The sequence below is a fragment of the Photinus pyralis genome, unplaced genomic scaffold (assembly GCF_008802855.1).
Source record: "Photinus pyralis isolate 1611_PpyrPB1 unplaced genomic scaffold, Ppyr1.3 Ppyr1.4_LG3b, whole genome shotgun sequence".
Taxonomy (NCBI): domain Eukaryota; kingdom Metazoa; phylum Arthropoda; class Insecta; order Coleoptera; family Lampyridae; genus Photinus; species Photinus pyralis.
The window spans coordinates 20593109-20618658 of record NW_022170510.1 but is presented as its reverse complement, the minus strand read 5'-3'; the positions used below and the strand labels follow the sequence as shown (position 1 = coordinate 20618658).

The following is a 25550-nucleotide window of genomic DNA, read 5'->3' as shown; positions in this document are numbered from 1 at the left end:
TACATGATGCGACTCTGTGTTTACAAGCGGTTCGCTTCTCTTCGAGTCGCACCGGTACAACGCCGAACCTGCACGATATGAGTCATAATGAACAATAATAAAGAAGAATGATTAAATTACACTAAATTAAATTAATTCTCTTGCCATACTACGCGATATTTCAAATTGAATTTGTCAGGAGCTAACGGGCAGTTCACTAATCTATGATATGATTTTCTTTGTCCGAAATGTGAAATGCACCAATCGCGTCGTCCGAATCCGAAAATCAAACCGAGCGTTTTGATTGGAGGAGAGTTTAGACTCGACCCATATTACAACCGTCGTTTTCCATTTCCAAGCTTTTGTAAGCGTATGTTGGGAAAGTTGTCTAAATAAATATTCGCGAATTTGTATTGTCGTTTTTTTATTGTTTTTAGTGAAAGTGAAAACATCAACACAAAATGAGTTTCATTAGGAAGTTGGATTTTGATTTTGATGAGTCAGACAATGAACAGTTAGATTCTTCCTCAGGATGTGAATTAAGTTCTTTGGATAACAATGGTTCCTATTACAGTTCTGATGGACACAGCAAGACGCCGACGTTCGATTGTAACACCGAAGTCGTGGTGAGTGCCTCTAGTCCACCCTATAAGTGTGTACGTGCATTGAGACTCTGCGACAACCCGCTCACCCCGAAGACCATCGTACATAAATCGTCGACCTTAGATTCACCCATGCCGCGTACGCGACTGCTGACCCCCTACGATAAAAGACGCGGTTTCGCTTGCACCTATCGAAGCAACGATCAGCCCGCCGCCAACGTTAATCCGTTCACACCTAACGGAATGACGGCAAATAAGAAACGAACTCGTTCGTACGCCTCACTCTTGGCGTCCCCTAAATTGGGGACATCGAACGACGATTCCGATATGAGCGACGCCGAGATCGAGCAGCCCACCAAGCGGCGTGCGCTCGAAGATAACAACATCACCCGCTATCACCAGGAGTTTTTAGAGTTGGAATTGATCGGGTTAGTTTTTTTTACATTCGCTTGTTTATGGGGTACCAACCGTATTAGTGAAAAAAAAATAATGCCGAAACCCCTTCTAACGCTGTCATCTTTCAGGTCAGGCCAGTTTGGTTCCGTCTATAAGTGCATTAATCGTCTCGACGGCTGTTTTTACGCGATAAAAAAATCGTCGAGACCGGTGACGGGAAGCATACTGGAAAAGTGGGCTCTGAACGAGGTCTACGCGCACGCCGTCCTAGGCGGGCACCAGCACGTCGTACGGTACTACTCCGCATGGGCCGAGGACAATCACATGCTGATCCAGAACGAGTACTGCAACGGCGGTTCGCTCGCGCAGAAGATCACCCAGGACTGCCTGAGTATAAGCGAGCTGAGACAGTTGATTTTGCAAGTGGCGGAGGGCCTCCGGTACATTCACTCGAAGGGCCTCGTCCATCTCGACATCAAACCGGCGAACATATTCATAGCGAGCGAGAAGAAGGCGCAGTATATCAATTACGATTCGACCGACGACGGTTTTGAGGATACTGACGAGACTTCGTTTTCCGAAGAGGAACAAATTATGTATAAGATAGGCGACTTGGGACACGTCACCAGTATTTTAAATCCGCAGGTAAAATTCGACTGTCGTATCTTACAAAACAAATGATGGCTCATGTGAGGTTAAACCTTCATTTATAAAATTTCGCAAGTTTTGGAGGCCGTCCTTGATAAATCTTGGAAAGGGTTCTCACTATTAAGTCTCAAAAGAGCAATTTTGAAAATAGGGCGCGTCAACTTCACCCCTTTAACATGCAATTTAAAAAAAAATTGAGTGACTACAAAATTCTAATCGAAACTCAAAATTTGTATAAAAAATGTTCTAAAATACAGGGTGTAACATATAAGTATGGGTGGTAGAGGACACTGAAACCAGCATTTTTTCCAAATAAACCAAGAGCCCAATGTGTTGCGTTGAGAGCTACTCAAAAAAAATGGTGAAATTTACATCTTTTTCTCGGCAACCCTAAGATGTACAGGGTAGGTTTACCCCAAGGTGCTAGCTACCTAAAGATGGTGTTCGAAAAAAATTCAGATTTTGAACAATTTCAAACCTGAAAATTAGGAGTTCGAAAGTATTTTTTAAAAATTTGAAAAAATTCGTGATCTGTCCGCAAAAACGGCAAGAATTCCACAAGATTTGTTGTGTACAGGGTTATTCCCTATAGTTAGACAGCACAAGAATCGCCAGAAAATGTTCAAAGTAAAAAAAAACAATGAATATTTTTAATGGAACGCCCTGTATATTTTTCAAAAATTAAATAGATCTTTTCTTTTCGATTTCAAAAATATATGTTGACATTTGCTTTAGCTGTGTTTGAAATATTTGCATTTATAGCATATTACTTTTACACAATAAACACTATTATTATTATTATTATCAAATAACAATTTAATTGTTTTACCAAATTGCAATTGCCATAACAAAACCAATGGCCATTATTATTTTTATAGCAACTTTACCTTTTAATATTTATTTTCAATAAACAAAATACATACGTGAAGTAACAAAAATTTACAAATGTTGTATGATCAGTGATCACTTTTTTTTTTCAAAAACGGTTAAAGCAAATGTCAACATATTTTTGAAATCGGAAAGAAAAGATCTTTAATTTTTGAAAAATATACAGGGTGTTCCATAAAAAATGTACCAAATTGTATTTTTTAGTAACTTTAAGATATTCCTTTGTTTTTTTTACTTTACATTTTCTTGCGATTTAGGATAACTTTTGTACAATCAATAACGTTGCGCTAAATCAATAGAATTTATAATTATTATTATGCTGTATCTTAAAGATGGAGACTTGCGGTTTTCGCAATCTTGTGAAACTTTTAATACCACAAACAGATTCAATCTAGATACGTTTGTTTCAGAGATACAGGGCGCAAACGAAAAGTTTGACTTTTTGGGATGTTATTGGCATCTTACCACTCATCTAAGATAGAAAATTTGAGCTATGAGCCAAAAATAAAAACCTTATTTTTTACGGCTTTTAAATAGTAGACCATAGATTCATATAGATATTGATTTGTTTATTGTATTCATGGTAACTAAAACCTATAAAAATGGCTGATGGCAGAAACATGTGATTTCAAAAATTTGAAAAATATGATATAAAAAAAGAATGCAAGAAACGTACGTTAAGATATACAGAGCGTTTCATTAAAAAATACTAACTTTGGGTCAGATCTCGGAAACGGTGGTCCAAAAATGTTTTTTTGACTACGCCACTGGATTCTATGTAAAAATATATCGAAAACCTTTTTTCTATCTTTCATAGGTAGTAGGTAAGATCTAAAATTCCAGAAAGTGCAACTTTTCATTTTCACCCTGTATCTCAGAAACAAATGCAGCTTCACTGTTTGTAGTATTAAGCTTCACAAAAAAGTGGCACGTGAATAAAGGGCGAATATAGCAAGAGGTGGGGTATAGAATAATATGAGTTACGCTCTTTCATGTTAGCTACATGTGTACATTTTAATTTCAAAAGATAGCATATTAATTCTCTTTAAAATTCACTATTGATTCAAAAATTAAAAAACGATTTTAAAAAATGCAAAAATCTTCAAAATTTTTGTGTTTTCTTTTAAATCATTTCAACTTTTTAATCATTTTGAATCACTTGTTTTTTGAATTTTTTGAATACCATCTTTGGCTTGTTATATTTTTGAAAAGAAAATTTAATATGCTTTTTTTACATTAAAATATACACCTAAAAAAATGATAACTTTTTTAGTCGACCCCGTATACTTATTTTGAAAATGGCAGATTATTCATAAAGAAACTTTTGTAATATACATTTTTTTTAACTCCTAATTTTATGTTGCGACAGAAACGATTTAGCCACATTTCTTTCTAATATACAGGGTGAAAACGAAAAGTTTGATTTTTTGCGATGTTATCGTATCTTACTACCCAATGAAGATAGAAAAAAGATAAACTGACCATTTTAGTTATTTTTATGTAGAATCCAGTGGCGTAGTAAAAAAAATTTTTGGGTCATCGTTGATATTTTGTAAAAAATTTCAAATTTTGATTTTACCATTTTAAGTTGGACCCAATAAGAGTACCGTGTGTCCTATTTTGGTTGCAACAGAAACGATTTAGCCACGTTTCTTTCTAATATACAGGGTGAAAACGAAAAGTTTGATTTTTTGGAATGTTATCGTATCTTACTACCCAATGAAGGTAGAAAAAAGATAAACTGACCATGTTAGTTATTTTTAGGTAGAATCCAGTGGCGTAGTAAAAAAATTTTTGGATCATCGCTGATATTTCGTCAAAAATTTTCAAATTTTGATTTTACCATTTTAAGTGGGACCCAAAAAGAGTGACGTGTGTCCTATTTTGGTTACGACAGAAACGATTTAGCCACATTTCTTTCTAATATACAGGGTGAAAACGAAAAGTTTGATTTTTTGGGATGTTATCATATCTTACTACCCAATGAAGATAGAAAAAAGATAAACTGACCATTTTAGTTATTTTTATGTAGAATCCAGTGGCGTAGTAAAAAAAATTTTTTGACCATGTCTGATTTTTACAATTTGCGATGTTTGCCTATAATGCTTATAGGCCATGGTTAAAATGTTTGTCACTTTCCCGTAGTCTTTTTTTGCATATCACCTGATAATAAAGACGCTAACGCCAATTATTGCCTCCCTCAGTCGATGTAATCGCATCTTATTTACTCTTCAGGTCGAAGAGGGCGACTGCCGCTACCTTCCCAAGGAGATACTTCAGGAGGACTACACGAATCTAACGAAAGCCGACGTGTTCTCGTTGGGCATGACCTGCTTGGAGGCGGCCGGATCGGGTCCGTTACCGAAAAACGGCGAGACGTGGCACAAAATTCGCGACTGCAAGTTGCCGCCTCTAAATCTGGCGCTCAGTCGCGATCTGACCGACCTCATTAAGTCAATGCTTCATCCGGATCCGATCATTCGACCATCACCGATGCAGGTCCTGCAGCATCGTGCCGTCTCGCCGCGCGGCGGTAAGAAGTCAAGGGCCCAGTTACAAAGGGAGTTGAACGCGTTGAAGTTAAAGAGCGAAATTTTATCCAAGCAGCTGGTCGACGCTACTAAGTATATCAAGGTGGTCGCGCCCGAAGTTAATCAAATGAAGACTCTTACAAGATATTCGTCGAGAATCATAGGGAAAAAGTTAAATCGCAGCTGTAGTACCACTGCTTTTTAGATGCTTTAGTTCGTTTGCCATTTTTAACTGTGTTGTAAAGGCTGTTAATTAGTATTATGTCGAGGAGGTTAACTTGTTACATGTTTTAATATTTGTTTTATTGTTAGATTTCGCAAGTTTTCGTCCTCCCCTAAGTGATATGTCATTTTACTATTAGTTTGTATCCCTCCTACTTTTTTTGAATTGACAGCTGTCTTTTTCAACTAATTAAGGTTTCTAATGTAACACGGTGGTTATCATGGTGATTTTTCGTTTTTGTTAAGTATTTTTTTGAAAAGTCACAATCGTAACCATCACAGTTTTTCATTTTCTTTAGTTGTTAAGCATAAAATGTTCAAGTATTTAGCAAATCAGTTATCTATAGGCTACTTTATATATTTATACTAAAAAAGATTCAAAATAAATTGCACTATTAAATATTTTGATGGTACTGTACGAATTACATGGGATCCTTTAATAGTCATCTTAATGTTTTATTCTAGTTATTAAATATACAGTATGTACAAAAACTAATGATGGATATGCACGTGGATATTGCCAGCGCAACCCACTTGAGCCGATCTATTTATGGACCGTTTTATTTGAAATTTTAACGCAAACACGTTTTATTAAACCTTTATGCTCCTTTGTGGTGGGTTCCAGGGCATTCAGATATTGCAGACGATCTGGCAAAATTACATAAAACCAAACAAATATTAATATATTATAATCCAACCAACGTAACAATACAAAATTACTTAAATTTAAAGCCCAACTGATCCAGTTCCTCTCTTGCAAGTTTTATTTCCTAAAAGAAGAATTATCAATACGTATCTACACTCTTATTCGTATCACCTTTTGCAATTCGAAAGCCTCTTTCTCGCAATTATTAAACGTGACCGTTCTGTATAAAACTATTAAGGCAGCGTACAACTGTAATGCAACTATTAATGAGACTTATCGGGAAGGTAGGTAAGGTAGTTACCCCAAAGAACATTATAAAGACGATCGGAGAATACAAAATTTCCCTATAATACTGCCGGGTCAACGTCGAATCGAATTTATTTGTAATTAGGGCCGCCCAAAGACAGAAAAAGAAACCAATTGTGGCTAGCCATTCCATAAACTTCGTCATTTTGGCCAAATTCTGAAGCTTTTTCACAAGTTCATAAAAAACATAACCTTATCTTATCTGGCTTGTGGCTGTGAGTCATATACCTATCAAATTATACGGGGATGGGCAAAAGAAAAAGACTGCAACTGTAGAGAGTCGGATAAGGACTTCGTGACAAGGGTCAGCCTATTTTCATCGAAGCATAAAGTGTGGTGTATTGGTTTTTAATTGACAAACATACACAAAAATCAATTTTTGTATAGCTAATGTCTTGGAGGTGCCTCTAGTCTCTAATTTGCTTGTGTGTGGCACTTTGAACATACAGCATAATTACCGCTTGACATAGAGCAATACAACCATTGACATAATGAATACAAAGCACAATAACTTGCAGAAAGAAATTGCAAGGCCAAATCCTTGCATGCAACATTTATTATGCACACCATAATCAATGCATGCACTAAGCATTACATTCACTTTGATTATACCTAGATATTTGATATGGTGCAACTCAATTTCAATTGCCACATGTCTGCCAACAGAAGAAAAAGATGGATTTGACAACAAAGTTGCTAACCCCAAATAAAAATTAAATTTTGATTACTTAAGAAACATAAAAATTACAAGAATAAATAAGATTAATAAAAACTATTTAAATAGAAGACTATGGAAGGAGCGTTCCTATGTATTATTATAGGACCCTATTAGACTTCTCAATATGGCGGACCTACAACTACAGTGGCCTTAGACTATGAAAGAAAGGGGACTGATAATATCCTATCAAGGGCAATGCTGCGCGTTGAAGCCTGGGGCGGCCATGAGCCAAAGTTTCTTTAATTTTTCATTTTCGTGATTATGCGATCCTTAAGTCTCGAAATGTGCAATTAAAAACATTATTGGACAATGGTACATTGTAGTGCACGGAAGTGATAGCCAAAAAACACACGAAAGTATGTCGTTTCACAGGTATAAATTATAGGTTAGTTTTCGGTGAAATACCAAACAAATGTGAGCTTCACTTTACGATCATTATTATCACTCCTCATTCTTTCCTTCTCGAAGACAGTGGCCGACTTTTCATGGCGGAGCCGTTGTGACGCATGCGCGGTGCGTAACTGGGAAAGAGGCACGATTTGGCTGTGTTCAGTTACATAATCACAAAGCAGCGAGCAATATCTTTTCAGATGCATCAGATTCATTTGTAAATAAACGGACGTGTTGGAGCAATAATTTAACATGCCAATTACATTTTACTTTTCACTCACTTGTACTGTACCCCCAGGTTCTACGCTAACTTCACACTATAAGAACACGGAAATAAAGTCAACCCGGCAACGTTTAAAAATGGCAACCTCCAAAACTATGTCGACAATTGAAAATTTCCGTGACATTCCCATCCTTGGTTCGTGACTCACCCTGTATACGAGATGGATACTTGGATGGACGAAGTCGAACCACAGCCATTTTATAGTGGCAGTTGCAAGTTCGGATGAAGCAGAAAAAATGTTTTCAGGTTTGTTTTGAATTTCCATGCTTTTTTTAATCATTTCTGTGCCAGGTTCTCCCTTGAAACGTAAATGCGAGACATCCGACGATGATCAACTACAATTCAAACGCCGTTTTATTGAGGAACCACCTGAAACCACCACTCACATACTCGATTTCTCCGACTGCGTTTTACTGGAGATTTTCAAGCACTTGGACGCCACCAGTCTATATCATCTTAGCCTGTAAGTTACTCGATGTAAGGGAGCCACTCGTACAATCTTTTCTAGCACATGCCATCGTCTCGCTGGTTTGGTAGACGACCAGTCATTGTGGATCTCCATTGATGGGCGTCTACGTCCCAACAGTACTGAGAAGCTCGAATTCTGCTGGAGGCACGTTACCGAAAAGACGAAACGTCTATTGCTCGCGGCCGAAGCACGCAGCCGCTGCATTCTGTCGCGTAGTCTCGTATTTTGTCCCGAAAAACTCGCTAACCTAACAGTCTTATCGCTCGAACACCAGTGTATTAAATACGTAGGTAAGTCGAATGCACTATTAAAACCTTCAATTCGATTCCTCCTTAGTGTATGTTAATCGACTTTCCTCAGTCTCTTCAGGAGCTAAGTTTTCGCCATTCGTTTATTACTCAGCATACACACTTTTTCCGTTTCTCTGAGAAGTCCATGTCGAATTTAAAGGTGAGTGGGCGTCTTACGCCGCTAGGAGATAATTCGGGCGCACTCTTCCGTTGCAGACCTTAATAATGGACCACTGCCAGTGGTTCGAGTCGTACAACCTGGTGTCGATCTGCAAGTACCCGAAACTGGAAATTCTGTCGTTGTACATGTGCAAGAGACTCGGCAGCGACGATATCGCGAACGTAACCATCTCCTCGCGTTACGGCTTTAGCAGTCTCAAAGTACTCGACGTACGTTTTACGGGTACGTCATCGGACCCTCCGGCCCGAATCCTTTGCGATGTTGTTCTTGTTCGTAGGTATCGGCGATCAGTTCGCGGACGTGTTCTCTAGTAAGGCCAGCATTCAGATTATGTACTTCCAGTGTCATCCGACGACGTACTACTCGGACCGTTATCAGCGTCAGTTGGATTTGATGCGGGAGGGGACGAGCGCCGACGATAACTCGTATATGTCCGATGATGACGCCCAAGATAACACGCCCGCGGCGCTGAAGAAGAGATTTAACGCGGGAAATTTTCAGAAATATGAAACGCACGGCGTGACAAATAACGGTGTCATATCGTTTAATAAGTTGGAACCGGCGTTGGGTAGTCGGTCACGACCCAAAAGCACCTTGTACAAATATCCGTATACCCGATGTACTTGTCGCAATAAAGAGAAAGGTAAGTGCCGTTTCAAAATAAAAGAGTCGTTTCCACTCCTGCCATCTGGGACCGCCTTTATTTTTAAGAGCATGATTTCTAAGTCTGTTGGACTTTTTGTGCTCAAAATTTTAAGCTCAAGGTCATAAATTAAACTTATTCTTCCCGCCATTTTTAAGATAATAATTTTTGAATTTTTTTTCAAAATTTTGTGTAGTAGCACGACAGCAATTTCTCAATTTTAAGTTCAGTTTTCAGAATTCGAAATTTTGGCACTGCAAACTTTAAGAGGACAAACTTGTTCCCGCCATTTTTTAAGATAATAAATTTTTGAATTTTTTGAGTTTTTTTTGGCAAAATTTTGCGTAGTAGCACCACGGCAATTTCGCAATTTTAAGTTCCGTTCTCAGAATTCGAAATTTTGGCAGCGCAAACTTTAAGAGGACCAACTTATTCTTCCCGCCATTTTTAAGATAATAATTTTTGAATTTTTGAGTTTTTTTTTTCAAAATTTTCGTAGTCGTACGACAGCAATTTCCCAATTTTAAGTTCATTTCTTAAAATTCGAAATGTTGGCAGGACAGACTTGTGCCAGCCACTTTTTAAGATAATAAATGTTTGAATTTGTTTGAGTTTTATTTTCAAAATTGTTCGTAGTAAGAGGACAGCAATTTCGCAATTTGCTCTCAGAATTCGAAATTTTGGGAGTGCAAACTTTAAGAGGACAGACTTGTTGTTGCCGCCATTTTTCAAGATAATAAAATTTGATTTTTTTGAGTAGTTTTATCATAATTTTGCGTAGTCGTACGACAGCAATTTCCCAATTTTAAGTTCAGTTCTTAGAATTCAAAATGTTGGCAGGGCAACTTGTTCTCCGCCAATTTTTAAGATAATACATTTTTGAATTGTTTGAGTTTTTTTTCAAAATTTTGCGTAGTAGCTCCACAGCAATTTCTCAATTTTAAGTTCAGTTCTCAAAATTCGAAATGTTGGCAGAACAAACTTGTTGTGCTCTCCACTTTTTAAGATAATCAATTTTTGAACTTTTTTGAGTTTTTATTTCAAAATTTTGCGTAGTAGCAGGACAGCAATTTCGCAATTTTAAGTTCAGTTCTCAGAATTCGAAATGTTGGCAGTGCAAACTTTAAGACGACCAACTTATTCTTCCCGCCATTTTTAAGTTAATAATTTTTGAATTTTTTTGAGTTTTTTTTTTTTCAAAATTTTACGTAGTCGCATGACAGCATTTTTGAGTTCAGTTCTCAGATCTCAATTGTGGTGTCAATTTACATTTTCAATGTCATCCAAGGTCAAGGACCCCATGTTTGTGTTGTCAAATTACAATTTCAAGGACATCCAAGTCCCAGTTTTTTTTTCAAAATTTTGCGTCGTAGCAAAACAGCAATTTCGCAATTTTAAGTTCAGTTCTCAGAATTTGAAATGTTGGCAGTGCAAATTTTAAGACGACCAACTTGTCTTCTGGCCATTTTTAAGTTAATAATTTTTGAATTTTGTTGAGTTTTTTGTCAAAATTTTGCGTAGTTGCACGACAGCAATTTCGCAATTTCGAGTGCAGTTCTCAGATCTCAATTGTGGTGTCAATTTACATTTTCAATGTCATCCAAGGTCAAGGACTCGATGTTGTCAAATTACAATTTCAAGGACATCCAAGTTCCAGTTTTTTTTTTTCAAAATTTTGCGTAGTATCAAGACAGCAATTTCGCAATTTTGGGTTCAGTTCTCAGATTTCGAATTCACCAGTGCAAACTTCAAGAGAACACACTTCTGTTCCCGCCATTTTAAGATAATAGATTTTTGAGTTTTTTGTTTAAAAATTTTGCGTAGTAGCTTTTTTCAAGATTTTGCGTAGTACCATGACAGCAATTTCGCCATTTGAAGTTCAGTTCTCAGAATTCGAAATTTTGGCAGTGCAAACCTTAAGAGGACCAACTTATTGTTCCAGCCATTTTTAAGATAATAATTTTTGAAATTTTTTGAGTTTTTATTTCAAAATTTTTCGTAGTAGCACGACAGCAATTTCGCAATTTTAAGTTCAGTTTTCAGAATTTGAAATTTTGGCAGTGCAAATTTTAAGACGATCAACTTATTCTTCCCGCCATTTTAAGTTAATAATTGTTGAGTTTTTTTTTTCAAAATTTTGCGTAGTGGCATGACAGCAATTTCGAAATTTTGAGTTCAGTTCTCAGATCTCAATTGTGGTGTCAATTTACATTTTCAATGTCCTCCAAGATCAAGGACTCCTTGCTTGTGTTGTCAAATTACAATTTCAAGAACATCCAAGTTCCAGTTTTTTTTCAAAATTTTGCGTTGTATTAAGACAGCGATTTCGCAATTTTACGTTCAGTTCTCAGAATTCCAAATGTTGGCAGCGCATACTTTAAGAGGACAAACTTGTAGTTCCCGCCATTTTCTGACAATACATTTTTGAATTTTTTTGGGTTTTTTCTAGGAGGAAACAAATACCACTTTTGGTGTACACCAAAAATTCAAATTCCAATTAGTTCACGTTAATTCAAATTAATTCACGTTAATTCAAATTAATTCACGTTAATTCAAATTAATTCACGTTAATTCACATTAATTCACGTTAATTCAAATTAATTCACATTAATCACGTTAATTCAAATTAATTCACGTTAATTCAAATTAATTCACGTTCGTTCAAATTAATTCACGTTAGTTCAAATTAATTCACGTTAGTTCAAATTAATTCCATTAATTCAAATTAATTCACGTTAATTCAAATTAATTCACGTTAATTCACATTAATTCACGTTAATTCAAATTAAGTTCAGTTCTCAGAATTCGAAATGTTGGCAGCGCAAACTTTAATAGGACAAACTTGTAGTTCCCGCCATTTTTCAAGATAATAAAGTTTGATTTTTTTTTCAAAATTTTGTGTAGTCGTACGACAGCAATTTCGCAATTTTAAGTTCAGTTCTTAGAATTCAAAATGTTGGCAGTGCAAACTGTAAGAGGATCAGCTTATTCTTCCCTCCATTTTTAAGATAATAATTTTTGAATTTTTTTGATTTTTTTTCAAAATTTTGCGTAGTAGCACCACAGCAATTTCGCAATTTGAAGTTCAGTTCTTAGAATTCGAAATATTGGCAGGACAAAGTTGTTGTTCCGGCCATTTTTAAGATAATACATTTTTGAATTTTTTGAGTTTTTTTTCAAAATTTTGCGTAGTATCACGACAGCAATTTCGCAATTTTAAGTTCAGTTTTCAGAATTAGAAATTTTGATATTGCAAAGTTTAAGAGGTCAAGCTGGTTGTTCCCTCCATTTTTAAGATAATAAATTTTTGAATTTTTTTGATTTTTTTGTTTCAAAATGTTGCGTCGTAGCATGACAGCGATTTCGCAATTTTAAGTTCAGTTCTCAGGATTCGAAACTCTTTAAGAGGACAAACTTGCTCCCGCCATTTTTCAAGATAATAAATTTTGATTTTTTTGAGTTTTTTTTTTCAAAATTTTGTGTAGTAGCAGGAGAGCATTTTGCAATTTTAAGTTCAGTTTTCAGAATTCGGAATTTTTACAGTGCAAAGTATAAGAGGTCAAACTGGTCTTTCTCGCCATTTTTATGACATTTTTGAATTTTTTTGAGTTTTTTGTTTCAAAATTTTGTGTAGCACGACAGCAATTGCGCAACTTTAGGTTCCGTTTTCAAAATTCGAAATTTTGGCAGTGCAAATTTTAAGACGACCAACTTATTCTTCCCACCATTTTCAAGTTTTGCGTAGTGGCATGACAGCAGTGCTGTCAATTTACATTTTCAATGTCATCCAAGGTCAATAACTCCATGTTTGTGTTGTCAAATTACAATTTCAAGGACATCCAAATTCAATTATTGCATTTTTATGTGGTGTCGAATTACATTTTGGTAACTTACATCGCAGGTCGATGAACACATTTCCCGTGTCAAATTACATTTTCAAGGTCATAGAAGCGAAATGATCTCACTTTTTCCACCTGGCGGTGATCTTGGAAAGCAGATCAAGGTGAAGCTCAAGGTCATCGGGTGTCAATGGCACCATTTTTGTGTGTTGGAAACAAGGTTACCAAAGATCAATAACCCCACGTTTTGCAGTGTGCAGTCAATGACCTCATTTTTCTAATGTACTTTATTTTCAAGGTCATCCAAGTTTAATGACATAATTGTCATATCTTATTTCATTTTCAAGGTCAGTAATTCATTTGCAATGTTATCCGAGATTAATGACCGCCATCTCTTTGCGGTGTCATTCCACTTTCAAGGTCATTAGAAGTTAATCGCTCCTGTTTATGCGGTGCCACATTTTATTTTCAAGGTTCTCGAAGCTCAATTTCCTCCATTTTTTGCGAAGTCATATTTCATTTTCAGAGGTCTGTCGACACTTAGCGATGACCTCGATAATGTAATTCGACACCACAAAATTCAGTCATTGAGCTTGGATGTCCTTGAAATTGTAATTTCAGCACAAAAATGGAGCCATTGACCTTATATGACATTGAAAGGTCATTGACCTTGTATGCTCTTAAAATGTAATTAACACCACATCAATGGTTGACATAATTTGTGACAGAGGAGACACTTATTTTTTTCGCATTTATTCTTGTATAGTGACCTTTCTCCTCGCAATTAAGACACTTGTCTTACCCCTACCACCTCGGGTGCAAGCCTTAACACAGCCACACTTGGCATTTAAATGAAATTTGATACACCAGGCTTAAAATTTGGTTTTGCGCATGCGCAATGCCTTCATATCGGATTTAAAACAATTGCGCTACAAAGCAGGTCACTACTTGATGCCTCTTAGTTCCTCTTTTTGCAATTTATTTCCAGATAAATCTAAAGCATCAAATGAAGAACCGGAATTCCGTGAGTTGCAAGAGAAGCTAGAAAATGAACAGAAAAAACAAGCACACGTTCGCGAGAACAAGTTGAGCAGTCACGTTTGCCTCTTTTATCCGAACACAACTTACGTGTGCAGCAACATCGTGCTCGATTCCTGCTTCATTCCGACGTGGTACCACAGGGAAGCTCGCCCCGACTTGCCGTTGCACAACTGGCTATACGCTCGCGAACCGAAAAACGACTACGAAATTGCGATGTACGAGAATACGGATAAATACATACAGTCTCACATTACGTACAGGTATTTTGTTGTGGCGCTACTTTGGACCCTTACGGATTGTATTTTAGGTGTGTTCCGAGAGACTGCATGTGCGAGAACAGTCAGTTACACTACGCTCATGACACACCGCCCGATTTTACACTAGTCCTGGCCGACAGAGTTGACCGATTTAAAAACTGCGCGGACGTGAAAGACGAAGCGCGTCAGTTTCTCGCGTTCCTTTTCGAATGTTGCGATGTGCGGAATGACGAACTGCTGCAAGATGAATCTTTCGTAGACGAGATCGGCTCGATTTTACACGAACTGTCCAAAAAAGTAACCTACAACATGAGACGCGTCTTCAAGTACCACGGCTCTTGCTTCAATCTTCTATGGAACGTTTTGAAAAGGAACACAAACATCGATCACAATCTGAGGACCTTTTTTCGCAACTTGTTCCTGAGCGAGTCCGGGGGGCATTGCGCGCTCAGCGACGAGATTTTCAATAAGGCGCCCAATGTGTGCGAGGTTCCCGACAGCGAATTGGAGAAGGACAAAACATTACAATCGCTTGACACCGGCAATAGTCGCATACTGTTAGTTGATTTACCATCGGCCGTTGACCGGGTGCGCGAGGTCCCGACGCGTTTCGTGACCGTCAGTCGACGCGAAGGGCCGATCAAAAAGCAGCCCAGCTTTCTGAAGGAAATCTCGTTTCGCGGCAGCGTGCTCATTACCGATGCCTCTCTGGTGCATTTGCGCCATCTCGAGTTGGACCTGTTGGACGTTACGGGCACGAATATTACAAGAGAAGGCGTGCAGGAGTTTATGAAATGCAATCCTCAGTGTTGGGTAATTCACGAGTCGGTGTGTGTTTGTCGTCCTAGTTTACATTTTTAAGTTTTTACGTGTTCGTTTGGTAGCGTTTTATTACCAAGTGAGAAAAATAAATTTGCAACATTTAAATTAACTCCTAACCAATTCATTTATGCCTAATAAAAACGTCAAAACCAATCTACTCCTTGACAGGTGAGTAAAAAATTCTACGCGAAAACGTTGACGACGCGGCAGGCTACACCGCGGAAAACCTACAAGGCAAAAGTTAAAGGAAAATTACCCCTTTTTTAGAAAAACTTTACAAACAGATGTTATTTTTCCTCTACTATCATTTATAAAATTATAAAATGTAGGACTCGACAAAACTTGCGATTAGTTAACGAGGGTAGATCTGAGTTCTGACAAGAAAGACTGACTATTATTATTATTATCATCACAACCCAAACGCAAAACCAAACAAACACTTACACAATAAACAACGCCACTTAATTAAATTGCTAAACTTGTATTTGTTTTATTTTATTATTATTTTTATTTTATTTATTTTTTCTTTACTATCATTTATAAAATTTAGGACTTTACTAGACGAACGACGGACTAACGACTAACTAATCGTTACTTGATTTTAATCCGTGCGATTAGTTAACAAGGCTAGACCTGAGTTCTGACAAGAAAAACTGACCATAATAATAATAGTTTTTTTTTATAACAGAACAAACAGAATGGTTCCATAAACTAGGACAGTCTTAGGTAAATATATGTTTTTGTTGTCTATGAATGAAAGCACTCGTACAAATGCCGCGATATTACAAATTGAAGCAGTACATTATATTCTCGGTGCTGCGCAAGTCATAGCGGAGCTGGGAATTAGTCCAGTCAACGATTTTTTCGTAATATATCTCTTCGTCAACAGGAAATGCCTTCTGCTGGTGGTCGTGTACTTCGGTAAGTGATCGGAGTGTCAATTCCCATTTTGAACAACATAAAAATCTTGCGCGAAATAACGCAAGCCGTGTTGGTTCCACCCAACCCATCACGCTTCTAGTGCGAATCACACGTCATACTTCCTGGAAAGAACGCATCACTTCCGCTTTCATTCCTCAATGAACTTGATGGCGACTTGATATCGTTCTAGAAAATTCGCTACAATAAAAGAAAAAGAGATGTAGATGTATTTAAATGGCAGAGAATAAAATTACAAAACTCAAAAATTCAAAAACGTCGCCGATTCGATCTATCGACGCGTCGGACGCATAGATAATTACCCTCTTAATTATCTATGGTCGGACGTTGCAATTTATCCCAAAGAACACGTTACAAGAGGTTTCGTCGAAATACGAGCACTACTTCGAAAGTTATGCAAAAATTTACTTTCTTCGAAAAAATCGAAAAAAAAACGTCAAAAATCGTCGCTTTTCCGATGTCATCTTATGCATTTGGGCGCGGAGATTGCAAAAACGAAAGAAAATTCTTATAAAAGATTTACGGTTTCGGCGGTAGGGGGCGCCTTTTGCTTTTCGAATTTTGCCTACCTTTACAAATAAATTAATATTTCGCCAATATTCGAGGTATTCGAACGGTCGACGCGGCGATCGTAAGAGCAAGGACTGGGCTATCCTACAATACGTTCACCTCCCCCAAAAAATCAATAGCGTCTACGGGAGAGGACGCCAAAGAAAAAATTAAAGTGCTAATGAAAATGGGCACTTGCCGGTGGAATTCTGGGGTCTTTTTGTTACTAAACGATTACGTTAGAGTCCCCATCGGTGTGCATAGGCTTGTCGCAAGCGCTTCAAATAGAAATCGATATGAATACGGCGATTTTTTGACGAAAAATTAATAACTTCTGTTTTTGCCTACTTTAAACTACGAGACTAAGTGCGCATACAAGTTTGGCGAAGATTTGAGGTTCCTATGTGACTTTTGGGCACTCTAACGTCGATATACGTTAAAAATCGCGTAAATTTTTAAATGAGAGACAATCGAAGATAGTTAGGTTAGGTCGGCGCGCGCCGTTAGGTTAGATCGCGGTTAGGATAGGTTAGGTCGAAACCGCGTTTGGGTTAGTTCAAGATGGGCCGTTAGGTTTGATAGACCTACACCTGATCTGGAACCTAACTTAACCTAAACGTAACCTAACTCATTCTAACCGCGTCGCCGAGACCTTTCCTACGATACCTCTCGCGCCTTCCTACGACCTTCCGTTTCGTCGTCCGCCGCTGCCGTCGCGATCCGTCCAAATTGTATCCTTCCCTCATCGTCAACAAACGGGTCGCGAAACGTCGATAACAACAATTTGGGTATATATATATATATATATCACTTATATATTATTTAAACACTCCCGTATCTACTCGTACGCGATCGATCTCCGAAGTTACACGTATAACACGGGAAAAATTTCGACCGCTTCTTCAGTAGGCGTCGCGGTCGGGCGTCCTCCTCTGTCCGAAAACGGGAGTCCGTGTCGCTCGGGAGGCGGGTGTGTGCCTTTTTTTTCCACACGCATGGAAGCGTTTTACAGGGCCGCACATCTCTTGATATCTCCCTTATTTACCGGCCAATTTGAACCAAATTTGAACGGTAACTGCGCCCGAGCGAGGGCTCGAAATGGGATTTTCAAATTTTTTTCATCCCCTCCCCTGTTCGAGATATCGACGCATCTCCGTCGTCTTTCGACCTACGACCTCGATACTTCTAAATCACGCGTTTCGCGACATTTCTAGACGATCTACGCAAAGACCGTTTTTTGGATATTTTTTTATCAAAAACTTAAGTCGCAATATCTCGAGAATGGAACGTCGTAGATAAGGGTTCATGGGTGTCTTTAGAAAGGTCTTGACCTAATCTAACCGATGGGAGGGTCTGAATTTCAGAACGGAGGTAAAAGCTCGGAAATGGCGGGAAAGGATTCCCCGAACCCCCCAATACCAAATTTCGCCGAGATCGGACGGTAAATAACGAAGATTAGCGATTTGTAATTTCAAATTACTAATTTGACACCAGCGAAATCACTTAAAACGTTATATCTCGAGAACGGTGCATCGTAGATAGGGCTTTATAGGTATCTTTGAAAACCTCTTGATGTAATCTAACCGATGAGATGGTCGGAATTTCGGAATGGAGATAGAAGTACCGAAAGGTTGGGAACGGGTGCCTCCATTTCTCCAACCTCTGAATACCTCATTTGGACGAAATCGGACGGTAAACAACGGAGATATAGTGATTTGACACCACAGAAAGACTTAAATCATGATATCTCGGGTTCCTGGGTATCTTCAGAAAGGTCTCGATCTAACCTAACTGATGGGAGGAAATATTTCGGAATGCAGGACACCAATTAAAAGACATTCGTGCGCATGAACGATTAGGTTGAGTTAGGTTAGGTTAGGTTCAAAGTCAAAAGTAAATCTCGATTTAACCCACCAGCACATCCCTACCTACCCTAACCTAACTGTACATTTCAACCTAACTTAACCGCCGTCTCTTATAAAAAACAAACAAAATATATACGCAGAAAGTCGTACTACGAATGCGCAAAACTCAATTTTTTTTCAAACTTTCTTATTTATATCAATAAGTGATAAAGAATTGGTATACAGTTAAAACAGAATCGTATGTTACCTATACTGTAAAAATAAAGACCCAAACGCAAAAAATACCCCATTTTCGGCGAAATTTGTGGGAATTCAATTTACCAATACATACGTCGAGTTTGACTAAACAAATACTATCGATATATTGGTGCTTTTTTGAGCCGAATCAAAATTATTTTCCTTTGTTTTTCGCATTTTATAAAATTGCCAACGTTACTTAAAAACAACCCAAACTACAATCGCACAACGGTCGAGCTAAAAAAAAATTGACAAACGGAAAACCATAAAAAATGGCGCGTGATAACCAAACGCCGTGATCGGTCGGAGCGAGCGACGCGAGCTCCATTCCGATCTAGTTGAAAATGATAAAAAAAACATGTTTTATACAAAATACAAATAAAGAAATACTATCACCATAAGTATAACAAAAGAACAACAATACGATGCTTTCTCGCCGACAACTCAAACCAAGATGGCTCTAACGTAGAAAACACAAATTAATTAGCGGTGCCTAGGTGCTGTTTATTTTAATGTTCAAGACAGACCAATATCGCTAATTTAAGCCTTGAAAATTGCCGGTTGTTAAAGAATATATGTACTACGCTGCTTCTGATACTTTAATAAGCGAATACTACATCGAGCGCTCAAGTTTGATGATTTCATTGGGCGCTCAGCCGTATTCAGCGCGTGCATAGCTGTTTTTCCAGCGCCAAAGCAGAAAGTATTTTTGCTGAAAAAAAATGGCGGACTCCGATAAAGTTACATTGGCGCTACGACAGCAGTGGCCCGGCTGAACGCACCCATTGTTTCCACACGCGCCCGGATAAAAGAAAGAGTTGATGAAATTTACAGCGAGTTATATCTTAATTGCTAGATAATGTATTCAGGTCATTACCGTAAGAAAAAATAAGAGCCATTACAATTTATTGTGATTAAATTCATTAATATTTGTTACATAAAATTAACGGTGATAATAGTCCCGGAGCTTTTCACTTACCCTGTATAATACATTAACGTAACCTAAAAAGTGGCATGGCTAAAGTCGAATTCATTGTTTTCTTGCCGAACGATATAAAATTGTGATGTCTGCTCTTGTTAAAGTGGAAACGAAAAAAGAAGAAGAAATAACTGCATCTCTGGATGTAAATGTTTTTCTGACCAACAATGACTCCCCAACCATCAAGGAGGAATTGCAAGCATTCCCGATCAGTGCAGATATCACAGAAAATCAAAATAAAGGACACCAAAAAGTTGATTATGTTGAGAAAAGAGAATTTGAATGCACCCAGGATGCGAACACATCCAACCCCAAAGTCGTTTTCAAGACTCCGAAAGATTTTAAATGTGACCTTTGTGATTTTGTAACCTACTATAAACCTAATTTGAACAGGCATCTGTTGAGACACAAGACTTACAAGAACTTAAAATGTGATCTGTGCGATTACAAAACTAATAATAAATACACTTTGAAAATGCACCTATTAACGCACAATTTCGCAAAATCTTTAAAATGTGATCAGTGCGATTATGCAACGAACTTTAAATCCTACTTAAAAAGACATTTGTTGAAACACAAGATTTCGAAGACCCTAAAATGTCACCATTGCGATTATGTCACAAACAGTAAACGCTATTTGAAAACGCATATGTTAACGCACAAGGCGTCCAAGTGTTTGAAATGCGACCAGTGCAATTACGCAACTAATCACAAGGATAAATTGAAAAGGCATCTCGTAAAACACAAAATTACCAAGGAATTAAAATGTGAGCAATGCGATTATGCGACAAATTGGAAACGTCACCTCCAGAAGCACACCTCGATACACGCCTCGAGGGATTTCAAATGTGATCGATGCGATTATTCGACAATTTTCAAAAGTGCCCTTAAACAACATCTCGTAAAACACAAGCCGTTAAAGGATTTTAAATGTGCCCAATGTGATTATCGAACAAACTATAAGAGCCAGTTTAAACAACATATTTTAACACATATGAGACATATAAAAATATGACTGTTTTGCCATACTACCTCGGTTGTTTTGCCAATCTTTGTCTTCGGCAATAACGTTTAGGTTTAAGCAGTTTGGGTTGGTTTCGTTTATTTACAATAAAGTGATTGCTAGTGTATTATCTTTTGTATATCTGGAAACAAAGTGGCTGTTGAATTAAAAACAATCCACAATGCACAAAAAACGAACATTAGTAATTGGTCATTGGTAAACAACTAGAAAGTACCTACAAATCTGCAGTGTTCATTTTCGTCAGAAAGAGTTGCATTGTACTTATTCCGGGGCGCAATTGCATCTATAAAATATTAGGTAATTTGTTTATAAATGGTAATAAAGGGAAATCATACTTGATTGTCTTGGAATAATTATGATTTTTAAGGGTGGTCTACCAGATCCCTGTACCTACCACCGGCATTAAGGCCGATTGTACCCTCTAGTTTTAAACTCACTTCCTTTTAGACAGGAAATCTAGAATCTTCCTAGGCATTTCCCGGTGCATCTTCATTCTCCGAAGGAACCCTGTGCACTTACCTGTCGTATGCCACACAGTACATGCAGCTCAGTTGCAAAATGGGTCCTTAACATGTACGCATTTCTAGAAATCTGATTATGAGAATGATGCTAGAGAGTCTGCCTTTAAGCTGTATGCTATCCTCTTTCAATGCCCTGGCTTTTACTACTAAAAGTGTAGAGGAAGCTAAAAGGGAATTAGCAATACCTGTATAAAGATAAAGCAGGTAATAATCCCGTTTAGAAAAGCAATTTTATGTCAAATGTAAGTAAATAAATAGGATCATAAACACTGCTTTACGTACGCATATTCAGAATGATGTAAATAATTATTAAGTATGAGTCATTGTGTATAGTGTACTCGAGTGTACTCAATGAATAGTACTTAACCAACAGGTTCTACGCTAACTTCACACTACAAAAACACGGAAATAAAATCAACCCGGCAACGTTTAAAAATGGCCACCCGAATGACTATTCCTACCATATATGTATTATACATATATGATTCCTACCCTCCCAACAATGAACAAAGAAAACCAGGAAGGAGCTCACAGGTTGTATACAAGGGAGAGTGAGACGGAAGTAGGCCATTTGCAAACATATGACTCTTTTTGTAGTGGCTTTTGCAAAGACAAAATAATGGTTAGTTGTGCTTGTGGTTGTTCCAAATCGGAAAAAAATAAAAGTTTGGGAATTACATTTCATGTGTAAGTATTGATACCACTATTATTTTTATATAGTACATGTAAATTTACAAATGTTTTATCGGAATGTAGTTTGAGGTTAGTTAAACAAAAGTCATAGGCGGAGTAGACACATGGGGGTTTAGATTGTTTTCGTGTAAAATTCTTTATAATTTCTACAACTGTAAGGTAAGTACGCCACTGGAACAGGGAACTACTGCCTGCCATTTGCAAAAGCCATTGCGGTCTCGGGTAAATTGTTGATGTTCTCCTTCCTGGTATTCTTTATTCATTGCCTCCCAAACTTAACAAGATACCGCTTAAATTTGAAAAGTGGCACGTGATAAGGCACCAGTGCCCCCTTACGTTAGTTGTAAACAACGCTTTGACCTGAAGCACAGTAGGGAAGGAACGTTAAATAAAACACTGAAATTGTGAAAAGTTTGTTTAATAATGATCGTAATTATTATGATTGTAAAAGCTCGGAAATTTAGATCGAAATAAATTACATTGCAAAAATAAACTTTGAAAATGGTAGTTCACCGAATCGAAATAGAAATAGGCTGGAAAAAAGAACTTACCAATAAAAAACCAGCCGTCAAATTAATATCAAATTGTGTTGTAAAATTAATTGTTTGTAATGATGTGAATGCGTAACATGAAATTATAACATCACAAAAAGTAGCAGGTAGACTTCAAGAGGTAACATTCGGTTAAAAACAAGTTTTGGGAATTATGGATCAGGTGAGCAGGTACCAAGATTTTAAGAAAGGGTGAAATACCCAGGATGGGACTCATCTTTGGTGCCATAAAGTCATTTTGTTAAAAGCAAGTTGGAAAATTACATAGCCTTGTAGGCAAATTTAACTAAAAACAAGATATGTGGAAATTACTGAATCGCCACTCATTTATCGCACATAGATTCTAAACTTTGATTAGCGTAATCCCGCTCCTGTAAGATGGGTAACCCGCCCCTGGTTTCGGGATTTTGAGCCTACAGTTGAATGTCGAAGACAATCAAGGAATTAGGTGTCGTAACTTAATTTTGACTACAGTTTTTACCACCCCCCGTGACTGCTTCATTCACGGAGAAAAATGTTAGTAACAAACAAGAAGTCAGTACATACATCAAACGAATCGGTAATTTCCACATATTAAAATAAAATGATCAAAACTTATATGAATGTAACTTCAGGGACAAAACCAAGTACCTAATCAACTTCAATAAACATAAATTAAGCAAGCATTACACCAAAAACGTAAACAATTACAAACAATGGCATAACGGTATCATAGATGTGATTCTGTATTGCGGTTAAACCAAGTAAATTTCAAAAACAAAGATTCAAACACACAAAAAACATAAAATGCGGCATACAAAACACAAATACGAGATAAAGAAATGCAAAAATTACTACCTGCATTAAATATCACAAAATAACAACAAACATTTATGGAGCGACGCGTCCACGACCGCCATTCAAGACAAGATCCCAAACGTAATCCCCCGTTCGTGCTTTTTAGATGGCACAGGCAGCTTTTTCCCACCTAGAAATTGCATGGTTGCCAGCTCTCAAAAATGTATGTAACGTCGAAGATGTATACCGGGTGGTGCCTAGCGCGACGCAGCATAGGGATTTCAATGGTAATATCTTTATAGTCAATTACTAGCTCCCCTAATTATTTTAGAGCAAAAGTCTAAATAGGTTTTTTTAGAGAAAAAATACTGCACCTGTTCATATGATCACTCATAATTTTCCGTTTTTCAAAACTGTAGAAATCGACAAAATAAAAAATTACATTTTTATAAATCAGTGTTGCTTTGGAATCTTTTAACAAACTACAAGCGCATCGCATCTAAGTTATCGTTGTTTAACGTCGAACGATTTTCATATTTAATTCTGTTTCAAATAACCGACGCCAGAAAAAGCATCTATGGAGTAATCTTTTATTAGAAAATGCATATTTGTTTATCATTTTCCGGAACCAGGGTACATAATCGAAGAAAAAGAAATAGATTTGAGGAAGAATTGTTCTTAAACTTATATTCGGATTTTCCGCTACTGCAGCCAAAACGTTGAATGTATTGTTGTTTTGCTGATGGTTTTGACGGACATTTTGAACGTTATTGCACTTGCAGAGATTTAACACTGTTCCTGTTCCTTGAAACTTGCCAACAATTCTGTCCACTGTGGTACTGCTTGGAATCCGTCGATTGGGGTACTTCACAGTAAATAAAGACGTTACTGGGCGGCCATAAAACAGCTTTAACATTTCCTCTTTCTCTTCAGTTAAATACATGATAAACAATTTATAATTAACTAATTTATAAACAAGTATAAATTTAATATACGTCAAAGGCAAATAATGAAACGTTGCCGCTGTTTTTAGGTAATTCCAAGGCATATCTGATTTATTGTAAAATGTACCTTTTTATTTTGTCGATTTCTACGGTTTTGAAAATCGGAAAATTATGAGTAATAGTATGAATAGATGCAGTATTTTTTTCTCTGAAAAATACATATTTAGACTTTTGCTCTAAAATAATTAGGGGAGCTAGTAATTGACTATAAAGAAATTAGCATTGAAATTCCTATGCTGCGTCGCGCTAGGCACCACCCTGTATACAGGGTGGAACCTCTCAAAGGTAATTTATTTATTTATTGTCCCTCTTGTTCTAGGCCCTCAACAGGCTTACGCCCAATTACAGAGTGACCCGCATAATGCTTTTTAGAGGTGCCCCTGCAGAAAGTCTTAAGTTGTTCTATACTACTCCGGTATTTACCTTACGAATTAGGAAAACTGCAGGAAAACCTAATTCGGATCTCCAATTGAGTGCTCGCCCGTGGTTCAATAATGATGATGAGTTGTGTGAAGTCAGAGAGTTGTACTGATCGTAACCCAACCCCAGGTTCGTAGCTAATATGACAGATAGTAAGGCAAAGTGGCAACGTTGAAATCCCAGGATCAGGCCCTGCTTAAATTTAAAAACAAAAGAATGGCGCATGATCGGATCGTCTAAGATAGGCCTCCGTTACGTTATACGAAGACAATACAATGGTTAGGAACACTCAAATAAAACGCTGTAATGAATTTGGATGGTGTATATTAAGAGCAAAGCAAATAAAACTCAAAGGTAAAAGCATACTGCGAAGGGAAAAAGAGCACGACTAGAGAAAAACATTGACATTGAATATGAGCCAAATTATGCTAATCAAAAGCAAATAAAAAAAACATAAAGCACATAAGCAGAACATTTAACACTGGATTAATGTATGGGCGTAGTCAAGTAGTAGAAAACGTTTGAAAGATGTTTGTAAAATATTCGTCACATTAATCCATTAATCTCCTCATGTCTCCAGAATTTCCCACTACTTGACTGATTCAATCCGACAACGAAATATACAGAGTATTGGAAGAGATATGGATACATCTCAAAATGGTGACTGACTGGGTCCTGGTAGTTGAGATACCTGAACCGAGTAGAAAGTAAAATGGTAGCAGTGGTTTCTTGTTCTAATGTCTGTCTAAGGTCACAGCAAGAGAGATTTTATTATTACACAAAGTATACACATTACAGACAATAATCACTGACATTTTATTTTTAAAAAATGTAAATTAC

At 37.2% G+C, this 25550-nt stretch overlaps 3 protein-coding genes across 3 annotated transcripts; 2 read left to right on the top strand and 1 right to left on the bottom strand.

The window, feature by feature from the left end:
- Window positions 1–84: 84 nt before the first annotated feature.
- Window positions 85–5634, top strand: LOC116167425 (wee1-like protein kinase). Its single transcript, XM_031482787.1, has 3 exons — window positions 85–1009; window positions 1106–1622; window positions 4749–5634. Exons 1-3 carry the CDS (start codon window positions 441–443, stop codon window positions 5247–5249), a joined length of 1587 nt encoding a protein of 528 aa, XP_031338647.1. The 5' UTR covers window positions 85–440; the 3' UTR covers window positions 5250–5634.
- A 297-nt stretch (window positions 5635–5931) lies between these two features.
- Window positions 5932–6457, bottom strand: LOC116167426 (dolichol-phosphate mannosyltransferase subunit 3). The gene is made up of 3 exons (XM_031482788.1): window positions 6214–6457; window positions 6084–6161; window positions 5932–6036 (listed from the first exon to the last, which is right to left on the bottom strand). Exons 1-3 carry the CDS (start codon window positions 6361–6363, stop codon window positions 5983–5985), a joined length of 282 nt encoding a protein of 93 aa, XP_031338648.1. The 5' UTR covers window positions 6364–6457; the 3' UTR covers window positions 5932–5982.
- Window positions 6458–7701: 1244 nt separating this feature from the next.
- On the top strand, window positions 7702–15260 carry LOC116167423. The gene is made up of 8 exons (XM_031482786.1): window positions 7702–7855; window positions 7901–8072; window positions 8118–8364; window positions 8415–8528; window positions 8585–8771; window positions 8827–9192; window positions 14020–14332; window positions 14380–15260. The coding sequence occupies exons 1-8, from the start codon at window positions 7846–7848 to the stop codon at window positions 15188–15190; spliced, it is 2220 nt and encodes a 739-aa protein (XP_031338646.1). The 5' UTR covers window positions 7702–7845; the 3' UTR covers window positions 15191–15260.
- Window positions 15261–25550: the final 10290 nt, after the last annotated feature.

Excerpts from the sequence above, each read along its gene's own strand:
- LOC116167425 (XM_031482787.1), top strand. The coding sequence starts at position 441 with ATGAGTTTCATTAGGAAGTTGGATTTTGATTTTGATGAGTCAGACAAT. Across the intron at positions 1,010-1,105 it reads TTAGAGTTGGAATTGATCGG|GTCAGGCCAGTTTGGTTCCG; the intron begins GTTAGTTTTTTT and ends GTCATCTTTCAG. Across the intron at positions 1,623-4,748 it reads CCAGTATTTTAAATCCGCAG|GTCGAAGAGGGCGACTGCCG; the intron begins GTAAAATTCGAC and ends TTTACTCTTCAG.
- LOC116167426 (XM_031482788.1), bottom strand. The coding sequence starts at position 6,363 with ATGACGAAGTTTATGGAATGGCTAGCCACAATTGGTTTCTTTTTCTGT. Across the intron at positions 6,162-6,213 it reads TCTTTATAATGTTCTTTGGG|TTGTACGCTGCCTTAATAGT; the intron begins GTAACTACCTTA and ends GTTGCATTACAG. Across the intron at positions 6,037-6,083 it reads AGGCTTTCGAATTGCAAAAG|GAAATAAAACTTGCAAGAGA; the intron begins GTGATACGAATA and ends TTCTTCTTTTAG.
- LOC116167423 (XM_031482786.1), top strand. Across the intron at positions 8,365-8,414 it reads AACACCAGTGTATTAAATAC|TGTATGTTAATCGACTTTCC; the intron begins GTAGGTAAGTCG and ends ATTCCTCCTTAG. Across the intron at positions 9,193-14,019 it reads TTGTCGCAATAAAGAGAAAG|ATAAATCTAAAGCATCAAAT; the intron begins GTAAGTGCCGTT and ends ATTTATTTCCAG.